Source organism: Halichoerus grypus, chromosome 8, assembly GCF_964656455.1.
Source record: "Halichoerus grypus chromosome 8, mHalGry1.hap1.1, whole genome shotgun sequence".
NCBI classification, from domain to species: domain Eukaryota; kingdom Metazoa; phylum Chordata; class Mammalia; order Carnivora; family Phocidae; genus Halichoerus; species Halichoerus grypus.
In genome coordinates, this window is record NC_135719.1 from 87,690,051 (window position 1) to 87,710,092 (window position 20,042).

A 20,042-nucleotide genomic window follows, 5' to 3' on the forward strand; every position below is an offset into this window, starting at 1 on the left:
CGCGTCGCCGCGGGCCCCGCCTCACAGGGGGTGGAATTTAGCGCACCTTCCGGATAGCAGGCGGAAGTGGACGAATTTGAATCTCGTGGGCCGTTGGATGGGGCTGCTTGCGGTCGGCTTTGCGGCTCCGCGGAAGAAGGGAAAAGTCACACGACCATTCTGGAACTTCTGCCCAACGCGCCTTGGTGAGTGAATGGAGAATGGGAAGAAACTGAGTATTCCAGGGAGAGGATTCGGACCGTCGGAGGGGACAGGGGTCGAGAGGCGGGACAGTGTAGCGGAGGCCTCGGAGTGCCTTTGGGGGTGTCGGGTGGTGGGGTTGGGCTTGAAGACTGGGAAGTCGGGGCGCTGGGAGCGTCTCCCGGGCCGGCGCACACGAGCCAACTCTAAGTATTGAGGATTCCGAGACCCCCCGCCCCCGAGATTAAGCCTTATTTAATCTGACGTTCTGGTAAACACAGTTTAGTATTTCCGCCAATTGGACTCGAATGCTGAAGCTGTAACAGTAGTTAGATCTAATTGCGAAAGCGTTACCGCAGGTAAAAAGAATCTTCCTTTATTAAAGATGGAAGGTTGGGGGCAGGTTTAGAATGAGGAGATGCTGTACGTGGCTCCGGGTTCCTCCTAAGAGTGATACTCAGAGTAGTCTTTATTACTCTGGACCGCAGGGATATGACAGTCTTTGAAATGCCCGGTGGGGATTTAAACTGAAATCTGAGTATCCTTTGTATTTAAAACCCGGATATTTTTCTTTCACGATTGACATTTTTCTTGTACCGCAAAAATCCGGGACTCTTGCTCATTTAAACTGACTATAGTAACAGCTGTAATTCATAGAGGTCTTAGTTTGCTAACAATAGGGATAAGGTTTAGCTAGTTCCACAGATCTGCCTTTTCAGCTGCTTCATTCATTGGCCAACTGGGTTATTTTGGAGTCATTATGGAAACACTCTACTAATGTTAACAGAATTGGGTTTTCTTTGTTTTTTTGTTTTGTTTTTTGTTGTTGTTTGCTTTATTAATTTTTGGTGATGGACTACCTCAAATAGCAAACGCTGTTTAACCCCATAGCAAAGTCTGCCTTCTTCTGGAATAGTTTAAATGTGTACCCTACATCTAAAATATAAATGAGTTTAAATGTATAGAAATTTTATATCTTGCCTTATTGAACACTGTCTAATATTGTGTTGTTTTATAGGAACCGGTATTTTATGTTCCTTTTAAGATTTTAACACCAGGGTATCATACCATAAAAATGCATAAATATCTTTTAAAAAATAGACATTTCTTCATCTATTACTGGCTGCTCCTACTCTCCTATCCCTGCTAGTGAACTTTTGTTTCATTATTAGCCAGGAAAAATAGATTTAAATATTCAGTATTTATGATTGTTGAACTTTAAACATTTGTGTAAGATTGCAGCAAAGACATTAGCTGTACTTTCCTAAGAATTGCAGACAGCTGTTCTGCTCATTTTATGTGCGCTACCAGCAAATAGTAATTTAAAAAAATTAGTCTCTACATTTTAATAGGTTTCTTGTCCTTACCTGGACTTTTTTCATTTATTTTTGCTCCATCTACCTAAATCATCAGCGAATTTCAAATTTTCTTATGTACACATTACCTTGAAGGGTTTGTTAAGTGCTGATTCCTACACTTCAAAATTAAAGATTTATTTATTTGAGAGAGAGAGAAAGTCCCAAGCAGGCTCCATGCCCAGTGCAGAGCCCGTCCTGGGCTCCATCTCCCAAACCATGAGATCACCACCTGAGCAGAAACCAAGAGTCCGCAGCCCAACCAACTGCTCTACCCAGGAGCACCCTGACAGAGTTTTAAGGGCACTGACTTGATCTTTCCTAGAGAGGCATTATAATACACTGTTAAGGGCAGGGAACTGGAGTCAGATTGCCTCGGTTCAAATTTCATCTCCACCAGTTGGTAGTTGTATGACCCAAGCAAGCTGCTTTACCTTTCTGTGCTTCAAATCCCTGACCTGTGTTAATGGGATAATAACAATACGTACCTTGAAGGATTATTGTGAGAGTCAAATGACTCAACACATATAAAAATCTTAGATTAGTGTATGGCACATAGTAAATGATACATATATCTCCGATTATATTGAGTTACTGAGCATTGTACAAACCACATTACATACATTATCTCAATCTTCACGTGTAACACTGCAATATTTACTATTTTCATGTAAGTTAATGGAGGCTAAGAGGGTTCAGTTCTCACACAACTACCAAAATGTTTGAACCAGGTTCAGAAACTAGATTTAATTAGAAAGTTTATGCTTCTTTTTTTGTCATTATTATTATTATTTTAAATAATGCTTCCTGCCTCTCTCTGCAGTCTATCCTTTCAATTATTGCCTCTTAAAAATCTCTGATGACTCCTCTTTGTCTACCACATATAATTCAGATTTCTCAACCTTTTCATTTTTTTACAAAGCCCTTGTCAATCTGGTTCCAACCTCTGTTTGCAAGCATCAACTTCATAATATTCTACCACTCTTTTCCAACCTGTGATGTTCTATCCGTACTAGTACCATTGTCCAAATCTGTTCTCTCATTTTTATATATACTTAACCATCAACTTTTTTAGGTCCCTTTAAGATTTTACCCAGTGGGTTTCCAATACTTTCCTAGACTTCCCCAGGTGGAATTCTTCCTCAGTGCAATTTAGTTGTAAACATAGCACTAGACTGAGAGCTCTTGTCCTCTTTGTCTTTATATGTGCAATTCTTGGTACAGAACAGTGAGTGTCCTTGTACTCTGAAACTGTATATGTTCAACCAGTGCTTGTTATTTTAACAATTTAACACATTGTATCTTGTTAAATGCTGAGGAAGTTTGTTGTTTGTTTGTTTTTTTTAACTTTTTTTCTGAAGTGATAGAATGTAATTCTGGATAGCTTAGTAGAGATTTTAGTGATACCATATGGTTTGTAAATTTCACAAATACGGAAAAATATGTATAGAAATTGTAGGTTCAGAAGACATTTCAAGTGGTAAAAAATTACGAGTAATATTTACTAACATTCACAGAACTCCAGATGCTTTATACATATTTTCTCACTTAATCTCACTTTTCTCACTTTTATTATTATCCCCATGTTAAGATGAAGAAACTAGGTACCAAAAGATTTAGTAACTTAAAAAAATTTTTTTTGCATTCCATTTTCTCCTGGTGGAATTTTTTTATTACAAGAATAATATATGTTTAGTGTAATTAGATTAATAATAGGGAAGTACATACATAAGTATTCATTTCTATGTTAATTCAATTCTAAATTAAGAAAATATTGGGGAGTTAAAAAACAGCAAAATTTGCCTTTCCTTTTGAGTTTGAATAGCTGTTACTTGATCTCTTTGCCCGTAACCTTTTCTCTAAAAAGCTGCCCAAAAATATAGGGACATCACTCTAAAGACCATTGGGTAGGGTTTGGTCTAAGGAGCTTATGATCCTGATATGCTCCCATTCCACACACCTTCTCCAGCCAAAGAAGTACCAGATATAGGAATGAATAAGAGCTGAATGTCTAGACCATTCACATTATTTCTTCTTGAATTTTGGAATTGGGATACCAAAAATTACTGGAGCTAAGCCAGAAAGGTCTTTATATTGCTGAGTTCACAGTGGAATCATGAAGAAATAAGAAAGTATGGCAGAGGGAGCCAATAAACAATGGGGTAGGGCAACCTGTTTTCCAGAGATTAGTTATAAAAGTCAGTAAAATGTATAACTTTATTGCTTTTCCTTTTGTTAAGACTATTTTTTTAGAGCAATTTTAGTTTCAGAGCAAAAATGAGGGGAGGGTAATAGTGATTTCCCCCACACATGCCTAGCCTCTCCCATTATCCACATACCCCACTAGAGTGGTACATTTGTTGAAATCGTTGAACCTACATTGACACATGATAAGCACTCAAAGTTCATAGTTGAAATTACAGTTCATTTTGATTTTGTACATTGTTTGGGTTTGGACAAATAGATAATGACAGGTGTCCATCATTATATCATACAGAGTATTTTCACTGTTGTAAAGATCCTCTACACTCCACCTTTCCCAACCACTGATCTTTTTACTGTCTTCAGAGTTGTGCCTTTTCCAGAATATCATATAATTGGAATCATACGGTTTGTAGCCTTTTCAGATTGCCTTCTTTCACTTTGTACTATGCATTTAAGTTTTCTCCATGTCTTTACATGGCTTGATAGCTCATTTCTTTTGTGTCTGGATGATCTATAGTTTGCGTGGATGATCCATAGTTTATACATTCACCTACTGAAGGACATCTTAGTTGCTTCCAAGGTTTGGCAATTGTGGATAAAGATGCTGTGAACATGTGAACGTTTTGGTGTGGACATAAGTTTTGACCTCCTTTGGGTAAATACCAAGGAGCATGATTGCATAACTGAGGTAAATCCCACTTGGTTGTGGTGTATAATTTTTTAAATAAGTTGTTAGACTTGATTTGCTAATATTTTTTGAGGTTTTTTGCATCTGTGTCTTTGACAGTGGTATGAGGGTAATGATGACAGAATAAGCTAGGAAGTATTCCTTCTGCTTGTATCTTCTGAAAGAGGTTGTAGAGAATTGGTATAATTTCTTCCTTAAATGTTTGGTAGGATTTGCCAGCGAACCCATCTGGGCCTGGTGCTTTCTGTTTTGGAAGGTTATTAATTACTGATTCAGTTTCTCTGATACAGTCCTATTCAGAGTGTTTATTTTTCCTTGTGTGAGTTTTGGCAAATTGTGTCTTTCAAGGAATTGGCCCATTTCATCTAGATTATCAAATTTGTGTGCATAGAGTTCATGGTATTCCTTTATTATATATATGTTTTAAAGATTTTATTTATTTGTCAGAGAAAGAGAGTGTGAGCACAAGCAGGGGGAGCGGCCGGCAGAGGAAGAAGCAGTCTCCCTGCCAAGCAAGGAGCCCGATGTGGGACTCCATCCCAGGACCCTGGGATTGTGACCTGAGCTGAAGGTAGATGCTTAACCAACTGAGCCACCCAGACATCCCTCCTTTATTATATTTTTAATGTCCATAGGATCTGTAATGATATCCCTTCTATAATTTCTGGTATTAGTAATTTGTGTCCTCTCTGATTTTTTTTCTTAGCCTGTCTAGAGTCTTACTGACTTTATTGATCTTTCCAAAGAACCAGCTTTGGTTTGTTTATTTTCTCTATTGATTTCTTGTTTTCAGTTTCATTGATTTCTGCTCTAATTCTCATTACTTATTTTCTTCTACTTAATTTGGATTTAGTTTACTCTTTTTATAGTTTCCTACAGTAGAAACTTAAATGACTCATTTTAGATCTTTTCTGATATATGCATTCAATGATCTAAGTTTCCCTTTAAGCCCTGCTTTGACAGCATCCCTCAATTTTAATGAGTTGTGTTTTCATTTTCATTTAGTTCAAAATATTTTGTATTTTCTTTTGAGATTTCTTTTTTACTCTTGTGTTATTTAAAAATGTGTTGTTTAATCTCCACATATTTTTCAGATTTCCCAGCTGTCTTTCTATTATTGATTTCTAGTTTAATTCCATTGTGGTCTGACAGACATTGTATGATTTCGATTTTAAATTTAAGGACTGTTTTATGGCCTAGTATATGGTCTTTCTTGGCAAATGCTCTATGTAAGCTCGAGAAGAATCTGCATTTTGCTCTTGTTGGATAAAGTAGTCCATTATATCTAGTTGTTTCATGATGATGTTCAGTTCAACTATCAAATCAGTTCCTTACTGATTTTTTGCCTACTGGATCTGTCCACTTCTGATAGAGAGGTGTTAAAGTCTCCAACTGTGGTTGTGGATTTACTTGTTTCTCTTTGCAGTGCTATTAGTTTTTGCCCCCCATAGTTTGCCTCACATAATTTAACATAGTTAAACATAGTTCTTAGGTGTATACATATTAAGTATTGTTACATCTTCTTGGAGAGTTGACCCCTTTATCATTATTTAATGCCCTATTTATACCTTATAATTTCCTTACTTTAAAGTCTGCTCTGTCTGAAATTAATATACTCCTGCTTTCTTATTAGTATTAGCATGTTATATTTTTCTCCATTTATGTTTAATTTATATTTAAAGTGGATTTTTTGTAGAAAATATATAGTTGGGTCTTATTTTTTGATCTACCCTAAGAAATCTGTCTTTTAATTTGGTACATTTAGACCATTGACATTCACCATGACTGTTGATATAGTTTGATTAATGTCTACTATATTTGTTACTGTTTTCTATTTGTTGCCCTTGTTTTTTGTTCCTGTTTGTCTCCATTCTTTTTCTGCCTTTTGTGGTTTTAGTTAAGCATTTCAAATGATTTTTTTTTCTTTCTTAGGATATCAGTTATATTTCCTTTCTAACTTTTTTTAGTGGTTGTCCTAGAATTTGCAATATACATTTACAACTAGTACAATAATTGAGTATGTTATTGATACTGTTATTTTGAACAAGCTGTTGTCTGTTAGGTCAGTTAAGGATAAGAAAAACAGAAGTTTTTATTTCACATTCACTTATTCCTTATTCGATGGTCTTACTTTCTTTATGTAGATCTGAGTATCTGAATACTATCTTCCTTCTCTTTCAAGAACTACTTTTAACATTTCTTATAAGGCAGGTCTACTGGCAACAAATTCTCTCAATTTTTGTTTGAGAAGATCTTTACTTTTCCACTTTTTTTAAGAGAGAATGTGCACATGTGTGCAAGTTGGGGGGGTGGGGGGCAAAGGGAGAGGGAGAGAGAAAATCCCAAGCAGGCTCCACGCCCAGCTCAGAACCTGATGGCAGGGCTCCATCTCATGACCCTGAGATCATGACCTGAGCCAAAATTGAGTCAGACATTTAACCAACTGAGCCACCCTGGTGCCCCTTCTTTTTCACTTTTGAAGGATAATTTTGCAAGATACAGAATTCTAGATTGGAATTTTTTTTTCCTCAACACTTCTTGCCTACATGGTTTCTGAGGAGCCATCAGATGTAATTCCTTCCTTTGTTCCTCTATAGGTAAGGTGTTTTTCCCCTTCTGCTTGGTGTTCTCTGAACTTAGTGGATCGGTGGTTTGATGTTTCACAGTGACTTGTCATTAATTTTTTTTAGCTTTTTTTTTTTTTTTAATTAAGTAAGCTTTACCCCCAGCGTGGGGCTTGAACTCATGACCCCAAGATCAAGAATTGTATGCTCTACCATTTGAGCCAGGCAGGCACCTGTCATTAAATTGTTTCAAATACTTCTTCTGTTCTTTCCTCTCTTGTGGTATTCCCAAAACGTTTATGTTACGCCTTCTGTAGTTGTCCCAAGGTCCTTGGATATTTTGTTTTGTTTTTTTTTATTTCATTTTGTTTTTCTTTTTTCAGTGTTTGTTCTCTTTGTTCAGTTTTCAAAGTATCTGTTGAGATATCTTCAAGCTCAGAGATTCTTTCCTCAGCCATGTCCAGTCTACCTGGAATCCTATCAAAGACATTCTTCATTTCTGTTGCCATGTTTTTGATCTCTAGCATTTCTTTTGGTGCTTGCTTAGGATTTCCATCTTTCTTCTTTCATTGCCATCTGTTCTTGTATACTGTATACTTTATCTATTAGAGCCTTAGCATATTAATCATAGTTGTTTTAAATTCCCAGTCTGATAATTCCAACATTCCTGCCATGTCTGGTTTGGATGCTTGCTCTGTCTTTTCAAATTGTGCCTTTTGCCACAGTGATTTATAATTTTTTCTTGATAGCCATACCGAGTAAAAGGAATTGCTGTAAATAGCTGTTAGTAATGTGGTGGTTAAGTTGTGGGTGAAGGGAAAGAGTTCAGTAGTCCTATGATTAGGTCTTAGTCTTTTCATGAGCTTATGTCTGTGAACTTACAGGTATTTCTCAGCTTCCCCCACATCTCCCCTCATATGAGATAGGATGGCTAGAGTAGCTTGGAGTCAGTTACTTCCCTTTCCCCAGGTCAGTTAGGCTCTGATAATACCCTAGCAGGTTAGGCTCTGGTTAACTAGTTTCTCCTGAGGGCAGGCCTTATTAAAAAGAACAGAATGGGGGCGCCTGGGTGGCTCAGATGGTTAAGCGTCTGCCTTCGGCTCAGGTCACGATCCCAGGGTCCTGGGATCGAGTCCCGCATCGGGCTCCCTGCTAGGAGGGGAGCCTGCTTCTCCCTCTGCCGCTGCCTCTCTCTATCTCTCTCTCTGACTCTCATGAATAAATAAATAAAACAAACAAAAAAAAAATTAAAAAAAAAAAAAAGAACAGAATGCTTTGACATATTTCAAAATGGTACCTTCCCCCCTCTTCCTGCCAGAATGACAAGATTTTTCTCTGATATTTACTGTGGAATCCTGGTCAAGATCCTGGTTGAGTTCCTAGTGATAATTCTCAACAATATTGTGGGGAGTCCCCATAACTGGGTCCCCCTGAAGTTTTTAACTCTCAAATTGTCCATACTGAGTCACCAGCCATTAGTCAATTACAGTTCAGGTTTTCCTACCCCAGCACTGGATCCCACAGTGGTTCCAGCTGTTAAGTCTCTGCTAAAGTAAGTTGTGACTCCCTCTACTCACCCATGTCTCTATTCTTGGGGGCAGTGGTTTGTCTGGTGTCCCTCCCTCTTACTGATCCAAAAAATGTTGATTTTTCAGTGTTTTCAGCTCTTACTGTTAGGATGGAGTAGGGACTTACAACCTACTCACATGCTGCTTTATTTTTTTTAATTTAAGTAAATATATTTTTAGTGAAGGTACTAATTTTATGTATCTTTCTGGTAATAGAATTTGTATAAAATAAAATTCACTCCATTTATGGGGTACAGTTTGGTTTTAATAAATGTATTCTATTATTTGAACATACCTCAATTTATCTTATCCATTTTCTGTTGATAGGCAATTAGGTTTCTTATGGCTTTTGGCTATAAAAGTAGGACATTTTTTAGCCACTGTGGACATTTGTGTACAATGCACATGTCTTTCTTACTATTGGCTGCATCATATGATAGGTGTACATTTAACTTTATTGAAGTAAAATTCACTCATAAAATTAACTATTTTAACCATTCATTGACATTTAGTACATTCACAATGTTGTACCATCACCATCACTTCGATCTAGTTTCAAAATATTTTTATCACCCCTAAAGGAAAATTCATATCTATTAGACAAGCATTCCATATATTCTATTCCCCCAGTTCCTGGAAACCACAGATTTGCTTTCTGTCTCTATGGATTTACCTGTTCTGGTTATGTCATATAAATGGGATTACATAATATGTGACCTCTTGTGTCTGACCTCTTTCACTTAGCTTATTTCTAAGGTTCATCCATGTTGTAGCATATATCAGTGCTTCATTCTTTTTTATAGCTGAATAATATTACATTCTATGGATATACCACATTTTGTATACCATCAGTTTAATGGACAAATGAGTTATTTCCATTTTTTAGCTGTTGTGAATAGTACTGTTAACGACATTTGTGTACAAGTTTTTGTTTGAAAATCTGCTTTCAGTTCTTTTGGATAAGTACCTAGTGTAATTACTGGATGATATGGTAGTTCTACATGTGATGTGTTGAGCAACTGCCAGACTATTTTCCATAGTAGGTTCTCCATTTTACATTCCCATTAGCAATGTATGAGGTTTCCAATTTCTCTCTATTCTTGCTTTTTTTAAAAAATTTTTTAAAAGATTTTATTTATTTGACAGAGAGAGAGACAGCAAAAGCAGGGGGAGTGACAGGCAGAGGGAGAGGGAGAAGCAGGCTCCCTGCTGACCCTGGAATCATGACCTGAGCCGAAGGCAGATGCTTAACTGACTGAGGCACCCCTCTATATTCTTGGTTTTTAAATTATACTCACTTGAGGGGGCATCAAGTGGTATCTCATTGTTGTTTTAATTTGCATATTCCTAATGACTAATGATGTTGAGCATCTCTTCAGGTGCTTGTTGATCATATAAATATTTTCTTTGGAGAAATGTCTATTCAGACCATTTGCCTGTTTTTAAATTTGGTTGTCATTTTGTTGTTGAGTTCTAAGTTTCTTAAATATTTCTAGATACTTGCTCTTTATCAGATATATGATTTTCAAATATTTTCTCCCATTTTGTGGATTGTCTTTTTACTCTTGATTGTGTAGTCCAAATTATTTTTTGTTTTTTTGTTTGTTTGCTTATGGTTTTGGTGTCATATATAAGAAACCATTGCCAAATCCAAGGTCATGAAGATTTACATGACCCTATGTTTCCCTCTAAGATTTTTATAGTTTTTGCTCTTACATATTAAGTCTTCAATCTGTTTTGAGTTAATTTTTGCATATAGTGCAAGATGGGATCCAACTTCATTGCTATGTGTGTGGCTACCCATTTGTCCCAGCACCATTTGTTGAGCAGACTGTTCTTTCCCTATTGAATAGTCATGGCACCCTTGTCAAAAATTAATTGATCATAGACTTACACCTTTATTTCTGTACTCTTCTTTTCAATTGATCTATATGTTTATACTCATGCCAGTACTAACCTTTTTCAATTACTATAGCTGTAGTGGTAAGTGTCCAAATTGGGAAGTATAAATCATTCACTTTTTATTTTTTGGTTTTGACTATCAAGGGTTCCTTGAAATTCATATGTGGAGGGATACTCTGCAGTTTTGTGTTTTTTTTCCAGCTTTCCTTCTTTCATTTGTTTGTTGGCCTTGTATTTCTTTTCTAAACTATATATTCAACTCCCAACCTCATTTTATGAGGCCAGCATTACCCTGATACCAAAGCCAGATAACGACACTACAAGAAAAGAAAACTACAGGCCAATATCCCTGATGAGTGCAGATGAAAAAATTCTCAACAAGATACTGTCAAACCAAATTTAACAGCACATTAAATGATCATAATACCACATGATCCAGTATTTCCACATCTGGATATTTACCCTAAGAAAATGAAAACACTTGATTCCAAAAGATACCTGCATCCCTATGTTTATTGCATTATTTAAAAGATGTGGAAGCAACCCAAGTGTCCCTCTATAAATGAATAGGTAAGAAGATATGGTGTGTGTGTATATACACGTTGGAATATTACTCAGGCATAAAAGATGAAATCTTGCCATTTGTGACAACATGGATGGATCTAGAGGGTATTATGCTAAGTGAAATAAATTAGAGAAAGACAAATACTGCATGATTTCAATTATATGTGGAATCTAAAAAACAAAACGAATAAATAAAAACCAAAAAATCAGAAACAGACTCATAAATACAAAGAACAAACTGATGGTTGCCAGAGCAGAGGGGTATGGGAGGGAATGGGTGAAATAGGTGAAGAGGATTAAGAGATACAAACTTCTAATTATAAAATAAATAAGTCATGGGGGATGAAAAGTACAGTATAGGAAATATAGTCAGTAATATTGTAATAACTTTATATGATGAGAAATAGTGACGACTTATTTTGATGAGTATTTTGTAATGTTTGTAAATGTTGAATCACTGTGTTGTACATGTGAAATTAATATTGTATGTCAACTATACTTCAATTTTTAAAAAAAGGATCATACACCATGATCAAATGGAATTCATTCCAGATGCAAGGATGGTTCAACCTATGCAAATCAGTGAATGTGACATATCAGATTAATAGAATGAGAAATAAACATCAAATGGTCATATCAATAGATCCAGATAAAGCATCTAAGAAAATTCAACAACCTTTCATGATAAAAATTCTCAAATTGGGTACAGAAGGAACATATCTCCACATATTAAAGGCCAAACATAACAAGCCCACAGCTAACATACTCAGCGGTGAAAGGTTGAAAGTTTTCCTGTAAGATCAGGAATAGAACAGGGGTGCCCACTATCACCATTCCTATGTAACGTGGCCGGAATTCCTAGCCTGAGCAGTCAGGCAAGAAAAAGAAATAAAAGGCATCCAAACCAGAAAGGAGGAAGTAAAATTATCTATTTGCAGATGACACAATCATATATTGAAAATCCTAAAAAATCTCACGAGAAAACTTTTAGAATAGCTATCCCGCTGTAACAAGAGGGAATTTGGCTTACTTTATTGTATTAGTTATCTGTTGCTATGTAACAAATCAGCCCAAAACTTTGTGACTTAGAACAACAAACATTATCTGACAGTTTCTGTGGGTCAGAAATTTGGGAGCAGCTTAGCTGTGTGGTTCTGGTTTAGGGTCTCCCATGAAGTTGCTCTCAGTTTGTTAGCTAGTCTTCAGTTATATGAAGGCTTAATTGGGGTTGGAGGATTTCCTTCTAAAATGGCTCACTCTTGCTTAAGTAGGCCTTTCCAAGGAGCATCTTCAGAGTCTTTATGACCTGACAGCTAGCTTCCTCCATGATAGAGAGTAAGGAGGAAGTCACAGTGACTTTTATGACCTAGTCATACATTGTCATTTCTGCCAGCCTTTTTGGTAGAAGCAAGTTACGAAGCATGGCCGCAGTCAAGGAGAGGGAAATCAGGCTTCACTTTTTGAAGGGAGGAGTATCACTGATTGGCCAAGTGGAGGTAAACAGTGGAAGAGACTCAGAATACGTTTTGACAGTGGCTTCTTAGAACTCTTCATTAAATTGTTCATGGCGTCTCAAGGAAGGAGAGAATAGTTTGCTATTATTTAGAACACCAAGTCTATTAAGACTTGGGCTGTTATTGAGACATATTTACATAACATTTTCCTCCTCCTACTTAGGAAGTTTCAAAGTTCATACACTGGAAGGAAAACAAATGATAAAATCAATTAAAAATATGTGAATAATCTTTTTTTTTTAAGATTTTATTTATTTGAGAGAGAGAGTGCGAGCATGGGTGGGGAGGGGCTGAGGGAGAGGGGGAACCAGGCTCCCTGCTGAGCAGAGAGCCAGCCGCTTATCCCAGGACTCCAGGATCATGACCTGACCCACCCAGGTGCCCCTCTTTTTTTTTTTTTTTTCTTTTTTTTGCTAAAGTTTTAGAGACTGAAATAAAGTGATCATCAATCAGGATTTAGAAAAAAGTTTTATTTCAGGTCTGGGGATTAAGAAGAAGGCTAATGTCAACTGGTCAAAAGTATTAATTGTGTCCTATCTTTAGAAATCCAATTTGGGGATAGCTTTTAATTTTGATATAATTTTAAACTTAGAGAAAAGTTACAAGAATAGTATACAGAACTCCTGAATAATATTCAGCAATTGTTTTGTGACCTAAAAGTCAGCCTAAAACCACCAGAGATAAACCTGTAATGTGATAAAGTTAGGTTTATTAACTCATTGCAGTGAGAGAGATTGCAGACCAGAGGAACCACCGGGCTTCTCACCAAACAAAGGGTAAAACAATTTCTTAAAGGATTTTGGAGAAGGGTGGCATTTAGGTGAAATTTAAATGAACTAGTGTTTTGATAAGGTCAGGCAAAGCCAGGGCTGTGTGTAAACTAAAGGAGTCAGCATCAGATCTGGACTACACAGTGGACCTATGGTGGTGTTTCCTTGAAAACTACAAAATTAAGAGGAAGGAGGAATGTTGTGTTCAGAAAGCCCATATCTATAGCTCTGTATCTTTTTGGAAATTGAGATTTCTTCTCTGTATCAGTTACTGACTTAGATCCTCTTAGCAAAAGTAGGATATTTCAGAAAGTTTCCTCATGTCCTTTTCCAGTCATTTCCCTGACTGAGAGATAAGCACTGTTCTGATATTTTCATGGTGGATTGATTTTGCCAGCCTCAGAACGTCTTACGAATGGAATAATGTAAATATGAATGCTATGTAGTTTCTTTTACTCAGCATAGTATCTGTGAGGTTCATTTGTGGTTTTTGGGGGTTTTTTTTGGGTTTTTTTTGCATCTTGCAACACTTCTTACGTTTTTATTGCTAAGTAGTATTTTTTTTTTTTTTTAAAGATTTGATTTTATTTATTTATTCATGAGAGAGAGAGAGAGGCAGAGGGAGAAGCAGGCTCCCCGCTGAGCAGGGAGCCCGATGCGGGACTCGATCCCAGCACCCTGGGATCATGACCTGAGCCGAAGGCAGACGTTTAACCATCTGAGCCACCCAGGCACCCGCTAAGTAGTATTTTTTTTGAAGATTTTATTTATTTATTTGGGGGAGAGAGAGTGTGAGCATGGGGTCGGGGGTGGAGGGCAGAGGGAGAAGGACAAGCAGGCTTCCAGCTGAGCAGCAACCTTGATGCAGAGCTCCATCCCAGGACCCTGAGATCATGACCTGAGCCGAAGGCAAATGCCCAACGGACTGAGCCACCCAGGCGCCCCTATTGCTAAGTAGTAGTGTATTTTATCAATAAATTGCAATTTGTTTATCCATTTTCTTAGTGGTGAACTAGTGGGTTTTCAGCTTTGGAGTATCATGAAGAAGGCTGCTAAAAGATGTACATAAGGTTTCTGTCTGTATATGTTTTTATTTTTCTTTGGATAAATAACTAGATGTGAAATTCTTGCGTCAAAGGCTAGTGTATGGGTATCTGTTTAACACTTTTACATTTCTTCCAACAATTTATGTGAGTTTCTCAGTTGATTCATATCCTTTCCAATGTTTGGTGTTGATAGTCTTCTTAATCTTAACCATTATTGTGGGTATGAAGTGGTCTGTCATAGTGGTTTTAACTTTTTTTTCAAGATTTTATTTTCAAGTAATCTCTATACCCAATGTTGGGGCTCAAACTTAGAGCCCTGAAATCAAGAGTTACATGCTCTACCGAGTCAGCCAGCAGTGCCTTGGTTTTAATCTTTATTATCCTAATTACAAATGATGTTAAACATCTTTTCCTGTGTATATTAACCATTCACATATCTTCCTTCATGAAGTGTCCATTCATATCTTTTGCCCTTTTTTAAAAATTTTTTTTAAGGTTTTATTTATTTATTTGACAGAGAGAGACACAGCGAGAGAGGGAACACAAGCAGGGGGAGTGGGAGAGGGAGAAGCAGGCTTCCCGCAGAGCATGGAGGCTCTATCCCAGGACCCTGGGATCATGACCCGAGCTGAAGGCAGATGCTTAACAACTGAGCCACCCAGGTGCCCTACCCCTTTTTTTTTTTTTTTTTTGTATTGGATTGTTTGCTTTGTATTTGTTGAGTTGTAGGAGTTCTTTATATATTCTAGGTACAAGGCTTTGTCAGACACATCTTTTACAGTGGCATACATATTTACTTTCTTAGTCATATCTTTTGATGAGTGGAAGCTTTTAATTTTTATGTAGTATAATTTGTTACTTTTTCTGTTAAAACTTTTGTAGTTGTAGCTTATACATTTAGGTCTATTATCCACTTGGAATTAATAATTTCATGGTGTGAAGTATGGATCAAGGTTCATTTGTTCGTTTTCCATATGGATATCCAGTTTTTCCAGCACTGTTTGTTGAAGACTTTTCTTTTCCCCATTGATTGCTTTGTTACCTTTGTTGAAAATCGAATGACTGGAAAAAGATCTATTTCTAGGCTTTCTAGTTTTGTTCCATTGGTCTTTGTGGAATTGTGTATATTAATACACTTTGAAAAACTACATAAAGTGTTTATTAGATATTGGCATACATAGGAAAAATCTTTCCCATACATGTTTTGCCAGCATTGGAGATCTTTCTTATGATCAGCTTATAGCCAATGACATCTGGAGGCTTTTCAGCATGGTTCTCTACATACTCTGTGATACTTTGTGTGTGTGTCATGTGAGATTGATGTTCACTTTTAATTCTTTTACATTTATTTGTAACTGAGAAAGCTCTTGTTTTAGTGCAGAATTTTGAGACTAGTAATAACAAAAAATTCAGACACCTTTTTTCTTAAGGTAACATAGTTATATATGTTATAAAGATCTCAACAGAACTTCATCACACTGTCCACCAAGAGATGCCTTGGGTCCTTGCAGTGGGAAGGGGAAGGGGAAGAGGAAGAGAAGATGTAGCCACATAGAAAATGTAGTCTAGAACCTTGCCCGTCATATCATTATCTCTGGACTATGTATCAGTCATATTCAAATATTTATTAGTACTGTGCTGAAGGATACAGGAATTTTACCCTCAGGGAATTTGCCAGTGTAGCTGAAGAATTAAAAAAATTGAAGTAAACATAATACAAAGTAATATGTGATTAATGTTTGCTTTAAGGTCATTGAGAGAATTTAAAATATCTTTATTATAATTGTGTTGTGGACCTCAATCATTATTCTGAATTACACTAAATCTAAAAGTAAAAAAAAGATAGTTGCAATTTACCGACAGAGGGGAGAAGGTAAGGAATTATAAACTGAGAGTGGATCTCAAATATAAATCTGTGTTGTTGGATTTGATTAAGCATCATTTATAAATTAAAATATTTGTTTACTCTAGGTGAACTACAGTTATATGTTTATGGAATAAACATGTACTTATATGTGAATAGATTTTTATGCAGAATTCATCAGAAGTTGAAGTATAGAGGCTGAACTCTAGGAAATAAATTAAGGGTTGCTGGAGGGGAGGTGGATGGGGGAAGAGATAATTGGGTGATGGGCATTAAATTAAGGAGGGCATTGTAATGAACATTGTGTGTTATATGCAATCAATGAATCACTAAATTCTACCTCTGAAACTAATAAAAAAAATATAACTGGAAAAAAAAGGAAGTTGAATTATAAAGAAGTCCTAATAAAAGAGGCATTTAATCTTCCTATTTATTGTATTTCATCAGTTTTAAGATGGACCCCTATCCCCATACATCTTTTAGCATGTTTTAAAATCAGGTTGTGATCCTTAGTCAGTTTGGCCAGTGGGGCAGTCTGCAGTCATTGTATGAACATGTATAAACATCAAAAGTGTCGTCATATGCCTATAGAGTAAAATCCGTGCTTCTTAAAAAAAAAAAAAAAAAAAGTCTAGAAAACACTCTTTTTTTAATATATTTAATTTATTAATGTGAGAGAGAGTAAGCGAGAGAGAGAGCACGAGTGGGGTAGAGGGGCAGGTGGGGAGAGAGAGAGAAGCAGACTCCCCACTGAGCAGAGAGCCCGACGTTGGGCTCAATCCCAGGATCCTGGGATCATGACCTGAGCCGAAGGCAGACGCTTAACTGACTGAGCCACCCAGGCGCCCCTAGAAAACACTAAAATACTACTTTAACATTGCATTAATGGTTGTGGGGAGGAGATGGGAAAGATAGGCTAGACCTACGTAATTGCAAAGCCTGCTTAACACGGGGCTCTTTAGTTGTTTTATGGATTCTTTTAAGAACTACCAATCTCAGGGCGCCTGGGTGGCTCAGTCGTTAAGCGTCTGCCTTCGGCTCAGGTCATGAGCCCAGGGTCCTGGGATCGATCCCGCATGGGGCTCCCTGCTCGGCGGGAAGCCTGCTTCTCCCTCTCCCACTCCCCTTGCTTGTGTTCCCTCTCTCGCTGTCTCTCTCTGTCAAATAAATAAATAAAATCTTTACAAAAAAAAAAAGAAAACCTTAAAAAAGAAAAAAAACTACCAATCTCAATGGCACATGTGATTTTTTGTAAGGAAGAACCAGGAAATACCGAAGGCTTGGAGACAAAATGACCCAAATTTGGTCTGTAACTTTTTATAAAAACACAAAAGTGATATGAGAAAATCAGTGTTTAAACCCAAAACAGTTCTTACAATCAGTATGAAATATAAATTCCAAATTGTAAAAAAGCATTGATGGAATTTGATAGTAATCTTTGTAGGGGGGTTTTATCCTTCCTTTGACATTTAATATTCTGTGTTATTTATTGTGCTCTTTTATTATTTTCATGTAAAGTGGTATAGTCAGTAATAAGTTAGTCTATTTCCACTCAGCTAGCTCTGACTTTGGACAGCTGTTTAACTTCTCTGAGCATTGGTTTGAAAACTAAAATGAGATTACATTTACCTAGTAGCATTATTAAGTTTATTCTTTTCTACTTAAATTCCAGGAGCTCACACATACATTATCTACTTGAATCTCGTAACATTTTAAGTAGGCTGTTTATATATTTTTGGTAAAGTGAAACTTTGATGATAATGTTCTGATCTTTTCAAACTAGAGAACAGAAAAAGGTATGTTTCAATAACGAATATAAGTAACTTTGTTAACTAGTAGGGAGTGAGGAGACAGAGGCAGATCAATGTCTTTCAGAATGCACAAGGTTGAACATTGTACTAGAAGATGTGATATGGAAGTCAGATGCTTGCAGCTCTGTGAAGAATCCCTGCAAGTGTAAGTCACAAATATAGCTTGATAAGGATTGTTTTGTAGGCAACTCAGTGGCATTGCTATTGATGATGTGACTTTTTTCCCCTAAATAATGAACAATTCTTGATAAAGTTATAAACAAAAATAAAATACGAATTTTCTTGACTTACATAGGAGTTGTAGTTTGAAAATAATTCATTTTGTTCTAAAATAGCAAGGAAAGAAAAGACTTTGTATTTATGTGTCAAATGGGCTTAGGTTCTAGGTTAATGTAATTACAGTGTTTTTAACCTATTCAAACATCCAGCTGGAAATTTGGAAGTCTAGACTATTTGTTATGTAGGTCTTTTTGGTGCATTACAGGTTACCCTGCAATCCTGACCTCTTTCCACTAAACGCCAGTAGTCATCTTAATCTTCTTGACAACTAAAAAACATTCCCTCTGATTTTAACACTGTTCCCAGACTTTAACATGCTTGTTGAAAACTAATGGTTTTAGATATGTGAAAGGTGAGGAAATTAAGTACTAGAGAAAGAAAGAATTATGCAACTTATTTGTAATTATTCAGTGACTAAATTTTATTAAAGTTGATAATTTGAAACTTTAGAAATTAAGATGGCTGTATTGTATGTTCTTATTTTTCTTAGTAAAATGAATGAAAATAAACCTGGTGCCTCACAGAATCTTGGTAAGTAAAATACTTAAAACACTTTCAAATATAATTTAAAATATTAAGATATTTTACTCTTGCTTTTTTATTACAATAGACTTTTTAGAATGCTGGCTCAAAATATAGGAATCCATGCTTTTGTTCACACATCCATATACGAAAACATAATATTACATGTATTCATTTCAACAAAAATCTGCTGTAAGAGGACAATTTGCCAAATTTTATCAGGTATGCTTTGTATCTGAATGAAACAGCATTGTTTATTTGATAAACAATTTTTTTCATCTTTTTGTATGACTTTTTCTTATATAAGGAAAAATGCAGGCGAGACCATTTTAAACAATACACTAAACTTAACATGAAAAGGAAAACTTACCTGTAGGTGCTCATAACAATCTCAAATAGATTCAGAGACCTTTGCTTTTAGTTGTTGCTTTGTTCATTTATTAGTTTTAACAGTATATATTGATTTGCTACCATGGAAAATGAGAAATTTAAATTGTTATTTTATATTCTTCTGCCACTACTCCCCTCATCTACCCTTTTTTAAGATTTATTTTTTGATTCCCTCACAAATTAAAATATACTTAAAACTCTATCTTGACCATCACTGATAGAGAATATCTGTTAACACCACATCATGTTGGATAAGGAAATTTGCTCTTAATCCTCCCTCTACTTTGCTTTTCTGCTTTTACCTACAGACTTCTATCCACTGTGCTCATTGTTCTGAAACTTAGTAATTCATAGTCTACCTTCATGTATTTGTAGACTGCAAATACTATCTTTACTGTTATTTACTTAGTATTTTTCCTAAGATTGACTCAGTTTTTTTACTTATATGTGTGTATGTCATTATTTTTTTTAAGATTTTTTATTTATTTATTTGACAGAGAGAGAGAGACAGTGAGAGAGGGAACACAAGCAGGGGGAGTGGGAGAGGGAGAAACAAGCTTCCCACAGAGCAGGGAGCCCAGTGTGGGGCTCGATCCCAGGACCCTGGGACCATGACCAGAGCCGAAGGCAGATGCTTAACGACTGAGCCACCCAGGCGCCCCTGTGTCATTATTTTAATACAGCCAGTATCATTTGTCATAGTTAGAAGGGGATCTTAATATAGTGAAGTCAGAACAATGTTACTGAATTTTAAATATTAAAATTCAAAAACAACAAATACAAACAAAAGCAGTCTACTTATAAAAACGCATGCCTGAAA

General features: G+C 36.3%; 1 protein-coding gene across 5 annotated transcripts in view; it reads left to right on the plus strand.

Annotated features, from left to right (window-relative positions):
* Positions 1 to 33: 33 nt before the first annotated feature.
* The window catches only part of G2E3 (G2/M-phase specific E3 ubiquitin protein ligase), a 60,548-nt gene continuing 40,539 nt past the window's right edge, over positions 34 to 20,042 (plus strand). For 2 of the 5 annotated variants that reach the window (XM_078053527.1, XM_078053529.1), the window contains exons 1-3: positions 76 to 185; positions 18,096 to 18,176; positions 18,801 to 18,841. In XM_078053527.1, coding sequence (XP_077909653.1) covers positions 18,097 to 18,176; positions 18,801 to 18,841 — 121 coding nt within the window. In that variant the 5' untranslated portion in view covers positions 76 to 185; position 18,096. Of the gene's footprint in view, positions 186 to 18,095; positions 18,177 to 18,800; positions 18,842 to 20,042 lie in introns of all 5 variants that reach the window. The other 3 variants (XM_036093125.2, XM_036093127.2, XM_036093124.2) reach the window with 2 other exon arrangements.